Source organism: Eublepharis macularius, chromosome 6, assembly GCF_028583425.1.
Source record: "Eublepharis macularius isolate TG4126 chromosome 6, MPM_Emac_v1.0, whole genome shotgun sequence".
Taxonomy (NCBI): domain Eukaryota; kingdom Metazoa; phylum Chordata; class Lepidosauria; order Squamata; family Eublepharidae; genus Eublepharis; species Eublepharis macularius.
The window spans coordinates 141,089,882-141,110,474 of record NC_072795.1 but is presented as its reverse complement, the minus strand read 5'-3'; the positions used below and the strand labels follow the sequence as shown (position 1 = coordinate 141,110,474).

The 20,593-nt window shown below is 44.5% G+C and overlaps 1 protein-coding gene across 1 annotated transcript in view; it reads right to left on the bottom strand.

Moving 5' to 3' along the window:
- Positions 1-20,593, bottom strand: part of CDHR1 (cadherin related family member 1) — a 97,115-nt gene that overhangs the window by 15,808 nt on the left and 60,714 nt on the right. Inside the window, exons 14-16 of the mRNA XM_054983976.1 lie at positions 12,482-12,646; positions 9,123-9,190; positions 3,733-3,961 (exon numbers count right to left, since the gene is read on the bottom strand). Of these exons, the coding sequence (XP_054839951.1) occupies positions 3,733-3,961; positions 9,123-9,190; positions 12,482-12,646 (462 nt within the window). The remainder of the gene's footprint in view (positions 1-3,732; positions 3,962-9,122; positions 9,191-12,481; positions 12,647-20,593) is intronic.

Sequence of the window (20,593 nt, the reverse complement as noted above, 5' to 3'; positions counted from 1 at the left end):
CCTCTGAAGATGCCAGCCACAGCTGCTGGCGAAACGTCAGGAACCATGGCAATACAGCCCGGAAAACCCACAACAACCATCGTTCTCCGGCCGTGAAAGCCTTCGACAATACAATAAAAGGGGGACTTCACTGAATGTGAATCTATTATAAAAGAACTTTCAAGAGGGCCAATGGGAGCATTAAGTTAAGGATTTCCTGACATACGTTAGCGAGTGAGGATAAAACAAAGTCAAATGGCACCTCTGATGCATATGCTTCTCTGAGTGTGTTATTCTTCCATCTACTCTGTACATCTAGCATTCAAACAATAACGCCAGGCATTATTGCTTCTTCTTCTACGGGACATACCTTTAAAATTTCAGGGGTGGGGGCTCCCTGATTTGCACTAGGAAACTTTTACCTTTCAACTCTATCCCTTGATCCTATTTCCATTTATTCTTACTCCCCCTGGAAATCTTTGCCTGGATGTCTTCTCTCTTCTCCCCTTCACTCAGATATTTTTCCAGGCTGTCTCTCTATCTGTGGGTCACTCTACATGTTGTTTCTTTGACAAGTTCTCCACGGAGCCAACGCATATTCTGCGCAGACAATTGTCAGCTCTGGGGATTGGCTTCTATATAAAAAAGCGAGAGTGCAAATGGGCTCGGAAAGCTATGCTGGGGGGTAGAAGAGCTCCTGCCTTTCTCCCAAGCTTCTTTTCCCACACAAAAACTGTTAAGGGATTTTTTTTAAAAACCCTCTTCTAGAAGCCATATATGAGCATTATTCAAGCAAGACATTCTCTCAGGGAGGAAAGAACTTGCTTTAGTGGGAAATTCCTTCTCTGCTAAGTGATCAGACTGCAGGGTTGGCTTGAACTCAAAACAAGTGAGGGAGTTCTGGCAACTGTAAACATTTTTTATTGTTTTCATTCTATGACCATAATTTTAGCCTTGGACAAGCTTCTTATTTTATTTATTTATTTATGTCATTTATAGTCCGCCTTTCTCACTGAGCCTCAAGGCGGATTACACAGTATGAGGTTAGTACAATCAGTATCAAGTACATTTCCCTCAATCAGCTCCTCTCCATAGGTTGCCTTCACCCGCCCAGGCATTTGGCAGCAAAATGGCCGACTACCCCACACTGTAGGCAGTGTGGGGCATCTGGTAAATGTCCTGAGAGAAGGCGGTGGGCCAGAAGGGTTGTTATGACATGTAAACAAGAGTCCTGTCAGAGATAGAAAGTTCTGTAGCAGACAATATGGAACAGCTTAAAGAATTTGGGCGAACACCCGGAAATGACTTAGTAGATCAAACTTCAGACAAAAGTTCATGGTTTCACCATAACAGACTTTAGAAACAGCATCTCATCCTAATATGGGGAGTATTTGAGAAACCCCAAAGGGGATGTATCTGAGAGACCCCAAGGGACCCTAAATTAACAGCTGCCGAGGACTGGATTGAGAGAAAACAAGGACAGCTATGGTTTGCTTTTTACACCCTCTCTGCAACATCCGTGTTTGTCGAAGCCGTACATGTGGAAGAATTTGTTCGTTTTTGGAAACCCCCAGCCAGCCGGTTAATATTTACATACACAAGGAAGTGTCAGTTTGTTTGGAACAGGGCTCATTTGGAGGCAGAACTCGCCGGAACGGTGTTCCGGTAGATCTGAAAAGAGGTCACGTGGGTTTTGGCCCCGTCCACGATTCCTTTTTCTCCTGGCTGTCCTTGTCTTTAGCAGCAGGCAGCAGCAGCTGCAGCACCACCACCTCCTGGCTTCCCTGGTAGGAACCAAGGGGGCGGGCATGGGCACGGGCCATCCTTGAGGCCTGTAAGCGGTGAGGGCTCTCCAAAGGAGGGTAGGCTGCTTTATTTTCATTTGTGACTCATGAGAGGGAGAGAGAGAGAGAGAGAGAGAGAGAGAGAGAGAGAGAGAAAATGAGTGAGTGCAAGCTGAGTGGGGCTGGGCTCCAAAGGAGCATAAGCTGCTTTGAATTCATTCTGCTCTGCTGCTTTATTTTCATTTGTGACTTGTGAGAGAAAGTGAGTGCATGCGTGCGTGCATGCAAGCAGGACTGGCTCTCCAGAGGACGGTAAGCTGCTTTGAGTTCATTCTGCTTTAAGGAAAAACCTGGAGATTTTTGGGGAAAGGGGACGGAGGGGTGGATGTTGCCTTCTGACACACTTCCGGTGATGTCAGGGGGTGTGGCATATGCTAATGAGTTATGCTAATGAGTTCCTGCTGTTCTTTTTCTAGGAAATGACCCCTGGTTTGGAAAGTACTGAAGCACAAAGAGTATCTCTCACTGATAGAAAAGGTTTGAAGCTTTCTCTCTAAATAAAGAAATCATGCTCTTAGTTTAAATACTGAGAGAGATCAGTTCCTATTTTAGGTTGCTAATCTTTGCTTAAGGGAGCTAGCTATGAAATCATGTACCTTAATGCAAATTACAAGCACAGCCAATCACCTACACACGCATACACATATATTAATATACATCCTTACATATATATCAATATATAAAGGAATATTCTTAGTTATAAGACTACATTTATAGTTATTAATGGTACAAGTTAAGCATACAGGGTTATGACAGGGTGTTTACACAGTCATACTCAAAGAAGAAGCGGATGCTTAGGATATTACAACACTGATACGTAAGCGAGCCTAGTTGGCTTGAGAAACGGGTCAGATCAACCCAGAGAGTTTACATTTAAGATGAATTGTTATCATTTAGTTTTAATAGCAAATTCCTGATAGGTCAAAGAGATTCAAAGGAAGAGGAACGGAAACAAAATGGCCACAAGAATAGGTCAAATCCCATATAAGGGAAAGTCACGGTTGTTGAGGGGCTTTCCATGCTAAAACCCAAATAAAGGGAAGGTTGGAAAAGGTGACAGTTGTTTTGTAGAGTTTTATTGATCAAGGGACTTTCCTACCAAGGATGAGGTAGACTCCAGGGGATCTGCTTGGTTGAGAGAGAGGTGGGCAGGTCTGCCCAAAAGAGTATAAAGGGAGATATGAGACCAAGGAGGAGTTAGGTTGGGGAAGGAACCATCTTCCTCCTAAACCTCATTTTGCAGGTACGCTATCCAGAAGGCAAAGGTGGAACCCTTCCTCTCCTCAACGCAGATCTTTTGGATAGATGAGATCAGGGCTTTTTTTCTGGGAAAAGAGGTGGTGGAACTCAGTGGGTCACATGGCCGGTGGCCCCGCCCCCTGATCTCCAGACAGAGGGGAGTTTAGATTGCCCTCCGCGCCGCTGGCATCTAAACTCCCCTCTGTCTGGAGATCAGGGGGCGGGGCCACCGGCCATGTGACCATTTTCAAGAGGTGCCGGAACTCCGTTCCCCTGCGTTCCCCCTGAAAAAAAGCCCTGGGTGAGATACCCTGCTATACTATGCCATGCTATGACACCCTGCTTCACTATGGTAGTGTATAATTCAACTATTGCTGGCCTTTTACTAATAGAGATGAAACTAAGTTCTAGGGTTTTATTATATGTGATTCACGTTTATCCATATGTTACAATCTGGTTTCTCAGAGCTCTGTATTATAACTTTTATAAGAAACTTAGACTGAATAAAATTTAAAATCTTATGGACTCGTTGTTTGATTCCTTTTCTCCTCCTTGGAGATTCTCTCTCCCCCAGAGCAAACTAGGAAAGATCCTCTCCCGCAGGCCAAGGTTGACTTGGTCATAGAAGGCCAGGTAACACTACACAGGTTGGTGTGTTGTTGTGACCCACCTCCACTTTCACGAGTGAGCCGATAACCATGGTTTTTTCCTGGATGTTGTTGTTGAATTCTGGCGAGTGGTCATTGACATCAAGCACGGTAATGAAGACTTCAGACAAGCTATATTTCCCTTCTGTATCTTCAGCCTTCACATAGAAGTTGTACTTAGAAGTGACCTCTGCATCTAATGTGGCCCACGGCTGTGTATAGATAATCCCTGTAGATGGGTGGATCAGGAATCTGGAAAACAGCAAAGAAAGGATGAGGTCTGCCTCCGAAAGATGCCAGAGGTAACACGTTCAGAGTATTTCTCACTTTCAGGGGATGGTGACTCTAGTCCTAATCCTCTTGCTGGACTGTATATGCTTATTTATTTACAAAACTTATGGGCCATTTCTCTATAAACACGTAAAACCAGTCCACAATAAAAAGAAACAATTAAAACAACATATCTCTTCAAAACCAGTAGCAACGCAATGTCCCTTTTGATTCAGGCCCAACAATAATCCGGCGGTATTCTTGTAAAAAGGCCTTTCCGGATAACAGTTCCTTAACTTGCAGATGCAAAAAAAGGAGAAGGGTGGTTCCCGGAGTCATGTTCTTGGGGCGATGAGCTCCACTCCCCAGAGAGAGGGCCAAAGCAATGCAGGCTGTGCCGGATGACCTCAGAGCTTCTTCCTGGGTTCTCGCTGCAAGGGATACACAGCAAAGCCTCGGCTGTTTGTGTGAGGGAATGGGTGGTACATAGGAGAGGAGGTGCGCCATAAGGAACACAAGGCCCAAGTTGTGTAAGTTGTCTCTTAAAGACATGTTCTCCGTGCCAGTCCTGCCAGGCTGTGGCATTTTGTACCAGCTTCCAAACCATGGTGGTAGGGATGCCAATCTCCAGGTGGGGCCTCGAGATATCCCAGGATTAAAACTGATCTTCAGGCCACAGAGATCCTTGGAGGAAAATGGCAGCTTTGGAGGGTGGACTGTATGGTGTCACATTCTTACTGAGCTCCCTGCCCTCCTCAAACCCTGCCCTCCCAAGGCTCCACCGCCAGATCCCCAGGATTTTCCCAACCTATCGTTGGCAGCCCTCCATGGAAGAACCTTGCTTCAGGGACGGAGGGATGACCTTGCTGCATATGGTCAGAGAAAAGACAACACAGCACTGCTCCAGGGTTCAGGCACGGCACATCCAGCTTGTAAGTTTTATTGAAATGCTGATGAAGTGTAATCTGCCCTGAGCCTGCTGGTGTGGGGAGGGCAGAATATAAATTGAAGCAAATGAATGAATAATAAATAGATAACCTTTCACTATTATTATTTGAAGCTTAATTTTTGAACAGATGTGTGTTCCTCTGCACATGCTTTCACAGTTTACCTAACAAGACCATAGGGCTGCCAGCTGCCTGGATAAAAAAAAAAATGTCCCTTCCTCTTAATGAAGACTTAACGTGATATTTACCTCCACGCTATGAAAAGCTTTAACTGCCCATTTCTGCACATTAAGCCGCTGTTAAAAGGGCAGGACAGTTTTTCTCGCAGACTGATGGCAACCTTGAGAGCCAGTTTGGTGCAGTGGTTAAGAGCAGTGGGACTCTAATCTGGAGAACCGGGTTTGACTCCCCACTCCTCCACTTGAAGCCAGCTGGGTGACTTGGGGCTAGTCACGGCTCTTTCAGAGCTCTCTCAGCTCCACCCACCTCACAGGGTGTTTGTTGTTGTGGGGGTATAGCATACTTTGTAAACTGCCCTGAGTGGGTGTTAAGTCATCCTGAAGGGCAGCATATAAATCTATTATTGTTGTTGTTGTTGTTGTTGTTATTATCATCATCATCACCATCATCATCACCATCACCGTCATTATTATTATTATTATTATATTTAAAATACTTTTTAAAAACTGAGCCCTTTTCACAACATAGTGTTTCAAACTGCTCTGAGAATGGGGGAGGGAGCAGTGTGCTGTGTGGCTTTATGTTGTCCCAATAATCACCCACATTAGCCGCATGAATCAACCTTTGTTTTCCTTCTGAAACTGGATGTCATAATGTTGCAGAACTGTCTTCACCCGAATCCACACTGGAGCAAGAGAAGCCCATTGCTGCATACTGCAGGAGGTAATAATAGGGTTGCCAACCACCAGGTGGTTCCTGGAGATCCCCCAGGACTACAGCTGATCTCCAGGCCACTGAGATCAGTTCCCCTGGTGAAAATGAATGCTTTGGGAGGTGGGTTCTGTGGCACTATACCCTACTGAGGTCTCCCCCCTCCCCAAACCATGTCTTCTCCAGGCTTCATTCTCCGGGAATTTCCCAGGCCGGAACTGGCAACCCTAAATAAGCCATGTCACCCTGACCATGTGAAAATGGGACAGTCTTGGAAGAAAGCAAGGAATTTGTGCATAATTTAGGCCTGAATGCAAATCTAGAACAGTCACTGCAGCAAAATTCAGTTGCGGTATACACCTGATAGGTTTAGATGTAATGCTTAGTATTAGCTAAGATCTCCAGGGCCTCTTTGTGTGGAGAGACTTATGGTCAGGCATTTGAAGTTTCATTTTTAAGCCATTTTGCTTATATTCCTTGTTAACAGTTTTCATATTTCTGAATGGTAGAACACAGTGGATTTCCTCCCAAATGCAATCTCTCTGTGCTACAGCAAGAAAGAACTGTTTCTTGGTGCTGTTGGTAAGAACAATGTATTAAATCATGCCCGGAGTAAAACAAGTCTATCAGCAGGAAGACAAGGAAGGCGTGATCTGTTCAAAACCTGGCTGTTTTCTTAGCTTTGTTTCAGGCCCCTTTTTAGAAGAAGAAAGGAAAGAACAATTCCTTTCCCTCGGTCCCTAAAGGCAAGATCAAACCATTTGCATGCAGAGTGTTCCCCCTGGGTCCAAACGGACTAAGGGTTTAGATTAAATGTCTCTAAGTCACACTCATACGTCCATCGCTAATCATTGCGAAGGTCTGGCTGGATTTATTTTAAAGCCACTAATATTAAATTGGATTCGATGGATCTGTTAAATATTACTGCGCACATACACTTTCCCCTCAAATGTGCACTAAGCGTGTGTGTGATTCTTCTCCTGCACCTCTTGGATTATCAAGATTTCTTGATTGATTTATGAGTAATTGATGCTATATAAAGTATTGGTGGCTAATATGCTTGTTGCATATGCACTTTACCTTCATGTTTTCATTTAGTGGAATGTCTTTCATACACGTGTCTGCTGTATTTATGTTTGTTTAAGGATTTTGTTTAGAACACTTTACTTTGTTACTTTATTATATTTATAGAGAGTAAATTGCACACGATTGCTTCCACTGCATATATTTGCTTTTTCTTCCGTGTGGGGTTTTCCACCCGGCTTGCCAGTCTGATCAGCTTGGAGGAACCTCCCTTTGTTAAAAAGCAGCCCTAGCAGGTTGAGGTATTTTCTTTCCGTTTCCTGTGTGCAACACTGAAATCTAGGCATGTGTGGCCACCAGTGCAATCCTAAACAGGTGCCGCTCACAATCCTATTTAGAGGTATTCAGTGGAGCATACTCCTAAAACAAGTATTCTTAGGATTACACTCGGGGCTTTTTTTCTGGGAAAAGAGGTGGTGGAACTCAAGACCGCGCAATGATGTCACTTTGGGTCAGCTGGAACAAGGGGGGAGTTTTTTAAAGTTAAATTGCTCTCTGTGAAAATGGTCACATGGCCGGTGGCCCTGCCCTCTGTCTGGTGATCAGGGGGTGGGGCCACCGGCCATGTGACCATTTTTAAGAGGTGCCAGAACTTTGTTCCACTGCGTTCCCGCTGGAAAAAAAGCCCTGATTACACTGTACAATTGCTCAGATTCATTCTGTGAAACTTGGATCTTCTCTCCTCTCCAGCTTTCTCCCCACTGTCAAATGTTAGATTGTAAGACCCTCATGGTACCAGAGATCTTCAGTTGCATACAAGGCCCCATAATAGTAACATTAATATTTTCTTGTGGAATGACATGGCTAAGGAAATCACAAAAGATTATTTTTTCATGAGCAGGTGGAAACCTATTTCCTCAAATATGCATTATCAACTACTAGTTGATGTATTTTTCCTATGTTTATGCAGCTTAAGAAATAAATTGTTATGTAGTCCCCAGAAACCTAATTAAAGGATTCCATATTTGGGCCTTAGCAGAGTCTATCGTTTGGCAGAGGAAGCGTGATTATAGGTGGTTGTGAGCTCGTTCTGCTGGCTGACGTGTGTGCAGGAGAGAAAATAATAAATCATACACTTGCTTTATATTTAGTAAAGAAATAAGAGTTCTTTATTGTAGGAACTCCATACTCTGATAGGAAAGGAGGAGAGACAGATCCTAACTATCTATCTAGTCTAAGGATAGACATGGATGGCAGGACAAGGCCTGCATCCATGCTGCCAAGATAGAGAGAGGAGAGAGGTGTTGCCTGGAACAATGCCAGAAAGAGAAGAAGCGAGAGGGAGGAAGTCAGGAGGAGGAGGAAATCCTCAGAATAGCAATTTACATATCAAAGGACAGTCACAGTAAACAGTAAACAGAGTGCCCTGACCTCTCTATCTTTCTGACTCTTTGGTTTGTCCTCCTCTGAAACCCGACGAAAGGGACAGCGCTGAATCCTCCTCTTCCAACACAGCTTTCATCCCATTTTATATTTTATCATTATAATTGATTGTTTTTTGTAAACTGCTATGAGTACAATTTTGTGCAGCAAAGGACTAACCAAACAATCCTTGGAGTAAGCCTAACTCTGTAGACTTGGGTCAGATTCTGAGACGATCAGCTGCCATTCTAGTATTTTACTTCTATTTGTTTGCTTGACTGTTTAAAATGCTGATAAATCTTGCCTTCCCAAAATTGCTCAATGTCAGTTTTAAACAGATTTCACGCAATACAATGTGCTAAAAGTAAACACTAGCACAGGGATCTTGGAGCCTAAAACAGACATCAGCTCTTCTCCATAGTCCTGTTCACAGTTTACAGTGAATGCATTGCACGTATGTTCTGTTTGTAAGAAAGAGCCAACACAAATGACTCTGGAAACCAGTATCTGGATAAATATAGTGTCTAAAGCACAAATTGAGCAGTACATGTATTGAATATAATATGAAAATGACTCAACATACGCATAAAAAAATCAAGTGCATACTGTACATAGATTGTATGTGCATTCACTGTAACTTGTGGATAGGATGGAGTCTTTACACAAAGCAACAAGCAAAGGGCACGAGAATCCAGCCCTTTGCTTGTTGCTTTGTGTAAAGACACAGTTTCAGAGAAACAATTTGCAAAAGACATAAACTCTCTTTAGGAATAAATTTCACCATCATTGAAGGGGATGAGGCAGCATTCAAATCCTGATTTTTAAAAAAATCAAACAAAATCTATGCCTTTTACACTTACAGATCTGCTCCTGTTCCATATATGGAATATTTCAGTTCACCCCAAAGGCCTGAATCGGGATCTGTTGCCTTAAGAAGAGAATGCAAAATGGATTAATGGAAATGCTGATGCAAATGAAAATGACTTTCATGGCATGTCTAATAAGTCACTTTGAGGGCAGAACTTACACACATACACATGTAACAAAAGTCAGATTTAGAGGTGGGCACGAATTACAATACAAAGCAAAAAAGTGCACAAAACAGGCAGATTCGCACTTCATGAAAACGTGGTTTGTGGGACCGCATTTTCCACAAACTCCACAACTTTTTTGACCCGGTTCATGTGAGTTGTCAGCGGTTTGTAAAGCCAGACAGGCTGGCACTGCTGATCGTGTGTGAAACTGACAGCCCCATTCTCCCGCCGCTCGGGCAGCAGGAGAAAGGGGCTGTCAGCTTCACTCACCCCGCACTAGCTTCAGCCAATGGGCTGAAGCTTGTGTGGGGTGAGTGAAGCTGACAGCCCCTTTCTCCTGCTGCCCGAGTGATAGGAGAATGAGGCTGTCAGTTTCACAGACCCTGCGCTGGGTTCAGCCAATGGGCTGACAGCCCTGTTCTCCTGCTACTCGGGGGCAGGATAACAGGGCTGTCAGTTTCACATGCCCTGCGCCGGCTTCACCCGATCGGATGTTTTGAAACTGACAGACTTCTCCTGCTGCTTCGGGGTGACAGGAGAAGGGGGCTGTCAATTCCAAATACCCTGCACTGGCTTCAGAAGCTGGTGCTGGGTGTTTGAATTCCACGAACTACAAACCACGAACCGATTTGTGAACTGGTAAAAGTTTGTGGAAGTTCATGGTTTCTGGTTCGTGGAATAGCAACGAACCACGAATCAGGTGGTTCGTTTTTTTTTCTGGTTCGTGCCCATGTCTAGTCAGATTGCAGCTTTTTCTGTGAGAAAAGCAGCTTTGGAGGGGGGTGAAGGATAGAAAGGTGGGAAGTGGGTGCGAAAGCCTTTACTCATCTACCAGTTTTGTACTCCAAGTTTTCCCTTTAACTACGCTCCCCATTGCCACTCCCAGTTTCCATAGTGTGCTTTGAAAATGTGCACTTTGGACTGTGTGTGCACTTAAGGGAAGAACAGCCAGAAAGGAAGCAAAGGGGAGAGAAGCAGGAGACAGGAAAAGGGCACCCCCCCTTCTCCTTCCTAAAACTGCTTTTCTTTCTATGGGAAGTAGTCAGCATTTGTTACACAGGATTGAATGTCATGTATATTTATGCTTTGAAAATGAGAAGAAAAATAGACACTTACCTTTTATAAAATTACATTTCCCCACAATATGTTTATAAAACTTCAGGGATCAATTTCATGTGAGAGTTTGGATAATGGGAGAAAGCCTATGGTGTTATTGAGAGAAATGAAGGGACGCAGCAGCAAGGAGTGCTATCTAACGTCAATCCAGATGTAACACACTGAAAAATTATTTTTCAAGAGAGACCCCAGGAGTGCCATAAAATGTGCCAGCAATGCATAGTGTTCACCAGATGTTATTCAGTTAATAATAACATGGTATTCTTCTTGGTCAAAACTATTATTTTTTGTTATATTAAAGTAGCATTTTATACTAAAATGTATGTAAAGCGCACATAACATTTTGTTTATATGTAGATATTCAATGTGTGGCCTTGTGCAGCATTGTCCCTTTCCTTCTTGGAGATGTACAGATTATGTGCATTGAATCAAACCCCGTATGAATGGGTGTATGAATGCCTAAGATCAGCACAATGTTCTCCATGTTGGAAAATTCCTGGAGATTTGGGAGTTGAGCTTGAGGAAAGCAAGGTTTGAAAAGGGGAAAGATCTCAGTGGGATGTAATGCCACAGAGCCCACCCTCCAAAGAAGCCATTGACTCCAGGGAAACTGATCTCTTTAGTCTAGAGATCAAATATAATATGGGTAGGGCTGTTCCCGTTGTCTCTTGCCATGGTGGTGGAATTTTTTTTTAAATCCCAGTGATATTGGCTACACTGCTACATCACTTCCAAGAGAAATCCCAGAAGTGACATAGGGTAGCTCTAGGAATTGTGAGAAACTCTATGGTTTTAATTTGGATAAGTAGAACATACAAAGAAAAGGTAAGGATTTCCATTCAAATCCTCAGAAAGAGCTGCATAACCTAGTGTGGACACCGGGTGGCTCCCTTCACCAGAGATCTGTGCTATTAGTCAAGTTTTGGACTAGAATTATAGGAAGCGTTCCATATACCTCTGACACTTTTCTGTAAAAAACCAAGTCTGAGCATTAGGCAGATTGGGTATATTGAAAACAAAGGAGCTGGCTGGTAATCTACTGTTTGCCAAACATCTAGATTTTACCTGTTTTCTCCTTAAAAAATTCTAGTTGAGACTAAATAATATTTGTGATCGGGGAAATGTGCAGTGTAGAAAATGCCATTTGTCTTTAAAGAAGTACTTCATCATAAACAATGTATCTAAGGCCATTTCTAGAAGTCTTGATAGGGATGGCCTACATATGGAATGCTGGCAGCTTTCCCCCAGGAATCCAGACATCTCTATTTGCAAAATGGTCTCAAGCTGCTTGGTTTCCATTTTTCGGCACCTTTTCTCAGACCGTGGGAAAGAGTGGTTCCAGAAAAGGTGCCGGAAAAACAGAAAGCAAACTGTCTGGAACTGTTTTGCAAACAGACATCTGCTCGGATTCCAGAAGAGAAATGCTGCTAGCGTTCTGTGAGTGGCCTGTCCCTACAAGGATGTGTGGAAATGGCCTGATTCTCAACATGGCCAAATCTGTGGATATCTAAACCCATGAATCAGGGCCATTATGACAGAAAGGAGATTTTCCTCCGAAGTTGGGGGATTCCCCAGAAAAACCTGGGGAAAATCTGAAACCTAATAAAGCGAGAGTGTCCCCCCCCCCAAACCTAAAAACGGAGAGCATTTGCTCTCAGTGCATGCAACTGTCTCCTGGGAGCTGCCTTCCTGCTCACTGATGAGACAACCTCACTGGAGCTGGCTGGAAAAAAGGGCTGGCTGGAAAGAGCTTTGAGGCCCCCAACATCACTGAAATGGACTCTGGGGCAGCAGTGCTGGAGGGGGGCAGATGAGCAAGGGAGAGGGGAAGCCTCTGCCTCCCCCTCCTCCTGCTGAAACTGCCATGTAGTTGGGCAGCCAGAACCCGAGTGAGGACGCCGGCTGTGCAGTTGAGCCGAATCTCATCTCACTGCTGCCTCAGAGGGTGACCAAGAAGCATGAGCTTCTGTCCTTCTCAATCTTGCTTTTGCTGCCACTGCAAAGTAGAGTGGCAGCATGGGGCATGAATGTCAGAGGATGGGTGGGGGAGAGGACTGAATCAAACTTACTGTGACAGCCACTACATTGGAGCCTCCAGGGGAATTCTCTGGAATCCGAGCAATATAATAATCCGATGAAAACTTTGGGACGTTGTCATTGGTGTCCAAGAGTCGTATCACAATATCAGCTGTTGAACTAAACTTCTCAGGAGTGTTAACTTCTATTGCAAGAAGCTAAGGAGTTAATAGGGATGATTATTTCAAAAGTTAACAAGACATACAAAATTGCAATCTGTTGAGAAACAACTAATATGATTTGTAAATAATAATCAATAGATCTAATTCTCAGTGTGGCCCCATCTATGATACTTAAGTCTGGACACTGCAGCCATGAACTTACAAGAAAGATCTTTCTTCAAATCTGAGAAAAGCCCCAGCTTTGCAGAAAAATCTTAAATTTAAAGCAACCCCCCCCAAGAGAAATAGTGCCCGTACCTTTAAGAAATGGATGCCCTCTGAGATCTCAGTGGCCATTGCAGGAATTGCTAAGCAACCACAAAAACATTGCTAGACTTCAAACCTTGGGTTTCTATTAGTGAAAGATATGTGTAGGGGTCATTTCCATGGATATTTTGTTCTCCTAGTTCACCCCTGTCCTTCCTGCCCTGGAGGGAAGACTCATTGGAGTCAGGATGAGCAGCAAACACTTAGAAACTTGCTACCATGCAATTTGTGCAACTCACCCAGGTGCAGTAGTGGCTATGACAATGCCACATAACTCACTTGGATCTCGTGATACGTCTCCATATAACACACAACTTGACTGAGCCCAGCAATAGCCACCACAGACCTCACCCTTAAGTGACTTTCTACTTCTGGAACCTGGTCAGTATTTTCCCAGAGAGAGTCTCCCAGGGGGAGGGAAACAGAAAGCTAAAAGCCAGTGTAGCTTATTGGGGTTAGAGTGTCATACCAGCGTCTGAGAGACCCAAGTTCAAATCCTCACTCTGCCATTGAAGCTCGGTGCCAGTCATAGTCTGTTTAATCTTCCTCACACTGTTGTTGTGAGGATAAATGGAGGAGAGGAGAGTGATGTAAGCTGCTTTGTGTCCCCGTTGGTGGGATAAATAGATAATGAAATTAAACGCAGCACTGGGTGGGGAGCACCCAGAAAACTGGAAAACTTATTTACCCTCATCTGGTTTCTCAGATTTCAGCAGGCATTACCCAATACTCGTACAGTTTTGCAGCCATAAGGTTTTAAAGTGATAGGCAAATCCCCTACACTGTGAATCAAAATTTGGTGTTGCTTTACAAGCGGCATCTGTAAATGCTAGGAGAAAAGGCCCCACTCTCCTGTCTAAATTAGCTTGCATTTTATGGCGCATGCACATTGTTGATATGCCCCTTGGAAACAGCTGGGTATAAACTTCCTTTTCTTCCATAGACACTGTGTGTCACAACTCACAACACCAGTGTGGTACAGTGGTCTGAGGGCTGAACTATGATCTGGAAGATCCAGGCGTGAATCCCTGCTCTGCCCCAGAAGCTCATCAAGTGACGTTTCTTTAAGCCATCTGACGGGCTGGTTGTGAGAATAAATTAGAGAGAAAAATGATATAAGACCAGGGCTCTTTTTTTCAGCCGGAACGCGGTGGAACAGAGTTCCGGAACCTCTTGAAAATGGTCACATGAGCTGGTGGCCCCAACCCCTGATCTCCAGACAGAGGGGAGTTGAGATTGCCCTTCGCGCCGCTGAGCGGCGCGGAGGGCAATCTCAACTCCCCTCTGTCTGGAGATCAGGGGGCGGGGCCACCAGCCATGTGACCATTTTCTCCGAGGGCAACCCACTGAGTTCCACCACCTCTTTCCCCAGAAAAAAAGCCCTGATGCTAATTCTTTGGCTTCTTTTCTGCTAGCAATTCGGCATAAAACTAAAACTAAAAAACTTCTATAATTAGAACCAGCCATGTAGGGTTTCTTTTTTTGTCAAACCAGTGTGGTTAGGCTGAAGGCTACAGCCAATAAAGCGGTACTATTAAGGGAAATACAATTATCTGTGGGTGATAAATAAATAAAACAAAATATAAACAATTAACTTCTCTTTTCCCCTCCATAGGTCTTAATTGCAAATGTTCTTGCTGTTAGGCCAAGGAGTTGCAGTTGGAAACATTAACTTTTCCTTGACTGACTAAAACTTTACTGGCTCATTTTCTCTGAGGGCAACCCATTGAGTTCCACCACCTCTCCCCCCCCCCCAAAAAAGCCCTGTATAAGACGCTTTTGGATTCCCATCGGGAAAAAGTGGGGTAAATATATCTAAGCAAACACCTTGTCCCCTGATAAGTTCATTGAACATAACCTACATTTACCAGCATAGATCTTCTCATAGAGAAAGAGGAGGAAAAGCCTTACAATTACATTTGCAGAAAGCTCGAGTCAACGTCAGCTATCAGAGCACTGCGACCGTGAAAAGATGAAGGAATCAACTTCTCAGCAAACCCCAACAGCGGCGACTGCCCTCGTCTGCTTAGTCTGATTAATGCTGACTGTGCAAGTACAAATGCAAGCCAGAAGCTGAAAATACGTCTAGTTTTTAAATAGCAAACGGTAATAATGTCAGAGCAAGAAGGATAAACTTGTAATAAAAACTACTATTAAGAGCAGGAAAAAATTCATATTATGAGCTCATTATTTCCAAACTTCATGGCATCGTTGCTTTTTCTTTCAAATGATGAATGCAGACATTTTCACAGAGCTGAACTGAGCACCAGCATATCATTAGCACACTTTCTCTCTGTGTTTTGTGTGTGTGTGTGTGTTCTCCAGAATCACAGCATAAAGGTAGCTCTGTTCATCTGCAGCCCTTGTGTTCTATTTCCAAAAGTGATCTAAAGAGACAGATCCTCCGCTGAACCACGCTCCTCTCTGTTGCTTCCGTATTGTCCTTGGTCCTTGCTATGGTGCCACAGGTATATTTCATGGGATGCATCCTCAGAAGGAGCACCATGGATGGAAGGGCACTGAGCGATGGTAGAAGAATATTTTTTTAAAAAGTTGGCATTGTCTATGCTGCTTCATGACTTAAGGAAAAAGCAGAAGTGATATAGGGTATCTCTAGTAATATCTTACCTTAGAGTTTCAAGTGATTACTAGAGCTACCATATGCCACTTTCAGGTTTTCTTTCCCCTTGCTCTTAGGGGACAGGGGGCACAGGAACAGTATGAGGTGGACTGGTCTGCCGGCGGGGAGTGGGGGGAGTTCAGCAAATATCACCCCTTTTCCATCTGTGGAAATCCTCCATAGGATGGACCTCCATGTATTTCTTCCTGACTGTTGCAAATTTAACATGGTGGTGCAGGTGCCAGCCTGCACACGGGTGAAATCAACCGCAGCGTGCACACGGGCTTTCTTTGTGGTGGCCCCCATCCTGTGGAACACCCAGCCTGAGGAGGTCAGGAAAGTGCCCACTCTCCTGGCTTTCTGCAAACTATGCAAAAATGAATTATTCAAAAAGGCTTTTTACTCAGATAGGAGGGAAGTATTGTAGGGAGGGGGAGTCTCGGACGATTTGCTAATGAGTTAGGGACCATAGACTTCACCATTATTTGTTGCTTTAAATATGTACTCCTATATACTACCTGTACTTCATGCTATCTATGTCAGTCCTAGAAGTGATTATGTTCTGTTCCAGTAGTTCTTCAACTCTGTATTGGGTCCTTGCTAATGCTATGTCTTTGTGAAATCCTATGGGATTGTTTATGGAAATGTCCTTGGCATTGTATGGAAATGTCCTTGATACTGATTGTACTAATTTCACGCTAGGTAATTTGCGTTGAGCCTCAGTGAGAAAGGCGGACTATACATGACATAACCAAATAAGTAAATAAAGATTACTGCTAAAAACAGCCACAGTCATTTCGGTGAAGCATCAATAGTGCCATGTGAGGATCAGCCCCACCCAACAGGCAGATGGATTTGACACATCAAACTGGAAACCAGGCAGCATTTTTAGTGTCTCTCTCCTTATGCTCTTTTCTGCATTTTGTTCTGCATCCAAACTCCTTTCTGAACTTCAAATAGTGCAGTCCTAACTGTGCTTATTTACTACTAGAGTTGCCTGTCCCCTAGTAGGGGTGGGAGATCCCCCACTCCCAGCCTCCTCCCCCTGGTGCTGCTCACCTGGCCAGTGGGGGAAAAGGTGCAGGAATGGACCTCCTGGGGCACAGTCCCAGTATGGCATGACATCACTCCCAGGAGTGACGTCATTGCTCAGGCCCCGAGAGTGTGCCCGGGCTTTGTGCCAGGCTGATTCAGCCCATTTAGGGGCCCAAATCGGCCCGGTATGAAGCCTGGGAGCACTCCCTGGGCCTGTGCGATGATGTCACTCTGGGTTCTCAGGGGCCTGCTGGTGGTGGGCAAAGTCCTGGGGATTTGCCCCCTCACCTGGCAATTGCCCAGTGATCAGCAGGAGGTAGCAAGCCCCCCAGAGGTTGCCCGCCACCAGCAGGCACCCAGGGAACATGTGTCATCCGCGTGCTCCCTGGGGGTGTGACGACATCACTTCCGGAAGTGACATCATCCTGCTGGCTGTGCACGGGAACATTCCCGTGCTTTGTTTGGGGCCGATTTGGGTCCCAAACAGGCCAAATCGGCCCTAAGCGGATCATGGGAGTGCTCACATGGCCAGCGTGGTGACTTCACTTCCAGAAATCTATTATTTATTCAAAGAGACTCAAGGCAGATTATATAGTATGAAATTAGTACAATCAGTATTAAGGACATTTCCATAAACAATGCCATAGATACAAGTTTAAAAGACATAGCATTAGCAAGAATCCAATATAGAGTAAAAAAAATACTGAAATAGAACATAATAAATTCTAGGACTGACAATAGACAACATGGAGCACAGGTGGTACACATAGAAGTACAGATTTAAAGCAGCAGATAATATGTAAGGCTATATAGTGATGAAATCTGTGGTCCCTAACTCAATGGCGAAGCATCTGAGGCCCCATCCCCACAATACAGACCTCCCATTTGAATAAAAAGCCTTTTTGAATAATTCGGTTTTGCATCGTTTGCGGAAAGTCAGGAGAGTGGGGGCCCTCCTGTCCTCCTCAGGCAGGCCGTTCCACAGGATGGGGGCCACCACAGAGAAAGTCTGTGTACAGGCTGCTGTTGATTTCACCCGTGACTGTGTCAGCCCCCTGGATGCAAACAAGGACCATGGGCCCAACATGAGGTCATTCCCAGTGGGAAGGTAGAGGTACCTGGCAACCTACATCACTCCCAGAAGCAGTCACATCCAACAGGTAAGTGATGGGCCCCCGCATCCTCCCGCTGGGAGGGTAAAGAGACTGGGCAAGCCTATTTACTGATCTTCTAGACAGATTAGTGCCCCACTCAGAGTGGTAAACAAAGTCAGTGTTATTATCATCTCCACTATACAGCTGGGCAGCTGGGGCTGAGAGGAGTGGTTTACCCAAGGCTACCTACTGATCTTATGGCAGTAGTGGGATTTGAACCAGGGGAGTGCTGATTTGCAACCCAGCCTCTTAACCATGATGCTACAGCATTAGAAGGCATGGATAATGGCTCTCACTCCAAAGAAACTATACATTTCCTGTTGCACTCAGTCAGGCCTGTGATTAAGTGATGGGAAGACATTCTTTCTAGAACAGATGAATTTACAAGGAACAGCATTTTCAGCTCTCTCTACACATGTATTGTTGCTATGATTTACTAAAACGCTTAGCTTGGAGGACATAAAATAGCTGCGTTTTTTTGACACAGAGGAGATGACCAAATATAGTTATGGAACATCTCTATCATTTTGGTTTTGGGCCACAAAGCAGTTGATAATTTTCTGATGTATCACCAACTTAAGCAGATACCCAATGCCTATATAGAGCCAAGAAGGTGATTAAGGACAAGCAAAAAGCAAACATGGACAGAATGGGGTTGGAGGAGACACATAAGGCCTAGAATTGTGGTAAGGTTGCCAGGACCCTTTACCCTCCCAGCGGGGGAGGGGGGGAGACCTGGCACTCACCTTTAGGAAGTCCTCGAGCATGAACAAACTATGTGTCAGTTCCCAGCGTGATGATGTCACTTCCAGGAGTGACGTCATTGCCCAGGCCGTGGGAATGCTTCTGTGCTTTGCTCTGGGCTGATTCTTAAAGGATCTGCCTGTTCGGGGCCCATATTGGCCCTGCGCGAACTGCTGGAGCATTTCGGCAGCCTGCACAATGACGTCACTCCTGGAAGTGAAGTCATCACGCCGTGCTGGGAGCGCACCCTGAGAGGCCCATTGCCATGACTTCCCCCCCTGACGGCCAGGTGACTGGCCACCCTAGATTGTTGCCGGGGCCTAGACTTACCAAGTTGCCTGCTGTGGCTGGCAGCTTCCTCTCTGCTTTCCCCTCTTGCTATCGTTCAGTGAAGAAGAAGAAAAAAAACTGGGGGGAACGGGGTTATGTGACACTATGAAGTCTCTCCTGGGTGTGTGATATCAGGGCATTGCACAACACTCAGGGAATTCCCCTAATCCAGAGTGAGGAAGTGTTGCCAACTCTGGAAAATTCCTGGAGATTTGGGGGCAGTGACTGGGGATGATGGAGTTCGGGGAGGGCAAGTAATTCAGCAGGGAGACGATGACAACGATCACCCTCCAAAGTTGGTTTCAGGTGGGTAGCCATCTTGGCCTGCAACAGAACAGCAGGATTTGAGTCCAGTGGCACCTTAGAAACCAACAAGATTTTCAGGGTAGAAGATTCTGAGATTCAAAGCTCCCCTCTTCAAGAAAATTTTGTTAGTCTATAAGGTGCCACTGGATTCAAATCCTGCTGTCCTCCGGAGCTGCGTGTCAACCTCCAGGTGGGGTGTGGAGTTTTCCAGGAATTATAACATCTCTGGACTACACACATTAGTTCCTCTGGAGGAAATGGAGTTTTGGAGGGAGGACTGTAGATGCCAGATGAAATTCTCTCCTCGACAGACTCTATCTCCAAATCTCCGGGAATTTCCCAGGCCACAGTTGGCAACCATACTCCAAAGGTGCTATTTATTCCATTGGAACTGGTTTATCTAATCTGGTGATTAGATAACTTACCTGTACTGTGTGGGGAATTCCTTGCTCCCAGCCCCAGCTTCCCACACCCCAGGAATTGAGGAACATGAGGGAAAAAAGGCCTCCCCATAGTGGTGATGTAGGAATTTCCCCTAATCTCTGTGGTAAAGACCACAGAGATAAGGGGAGGCAGCCTACAGCATGATCCAGAAGTGACATCACTTCCTTCCCAATCTCCACCTTCTGCAGTCACTGTCCCCCAAATCTCCCAGCATTTGCCAAGACAGTGTTGAGAACTCGATGTGAGTTTTGGGAGAACTCCAGGCCTTGCCTCGAGGTTAACAATCCTAGGGCCAGGATACATAGAAATTAGTCTTCCTCCACCAACATTTCAAAATCTGAACTCTACAGTCCCAAATCTGGCTCTGAATTAATCCCACACAGGGTGTGTGATGAAGCAAGTCAATTAATCATTATCTCCACTAAGTATAATCAAATTCCAGGGACTAACTGTACATTCAAACTTATTTTAAAATGAACTTTGTATAATCTGCAGCCATCACATGAAAACTATAGGCCAACTATCTTACAGGTGTCCACTCCAAAAAAAAGAAAAAGAAAAAAAACTCATATTTCTGAAACTTGAAATGTCATGTGAACATTTTGGACCCCAATAAAGGCAATGGGAATTTTTTCTATGGGTACCCGTTAAATAGTTAATTCAAGACTAATTTTCTTTCTCTCACACAATTTGGGATTTAGAAGCAGGTTCTCAATTTGTAGCAAAGCTCTTTGCAGTTTATCTTCAGTCTCTTGCGGAGAAAAATAATTTTGCTCAAGACAAAGTGGGCAATCTCTTAAGTAAAAAAATAAACGTATTCTTTTCTCTTTTAATTACTTCCTGCTGTATTTACAGTCGTAATCACACTGAATTCCATTAGTATTCATGAGGCCACAGCGTGCAATTTCTTTACACTAGCATATTTGGACATTGCTTCATAACCTGTGAATCTTCTAGTTTCAATAAGAGCAATTATACATCGCATTGCGGTTGCACCTGCTTAATCTAAATCCCATGAAAATGGCAAGCAGGGACTCAAAAGGA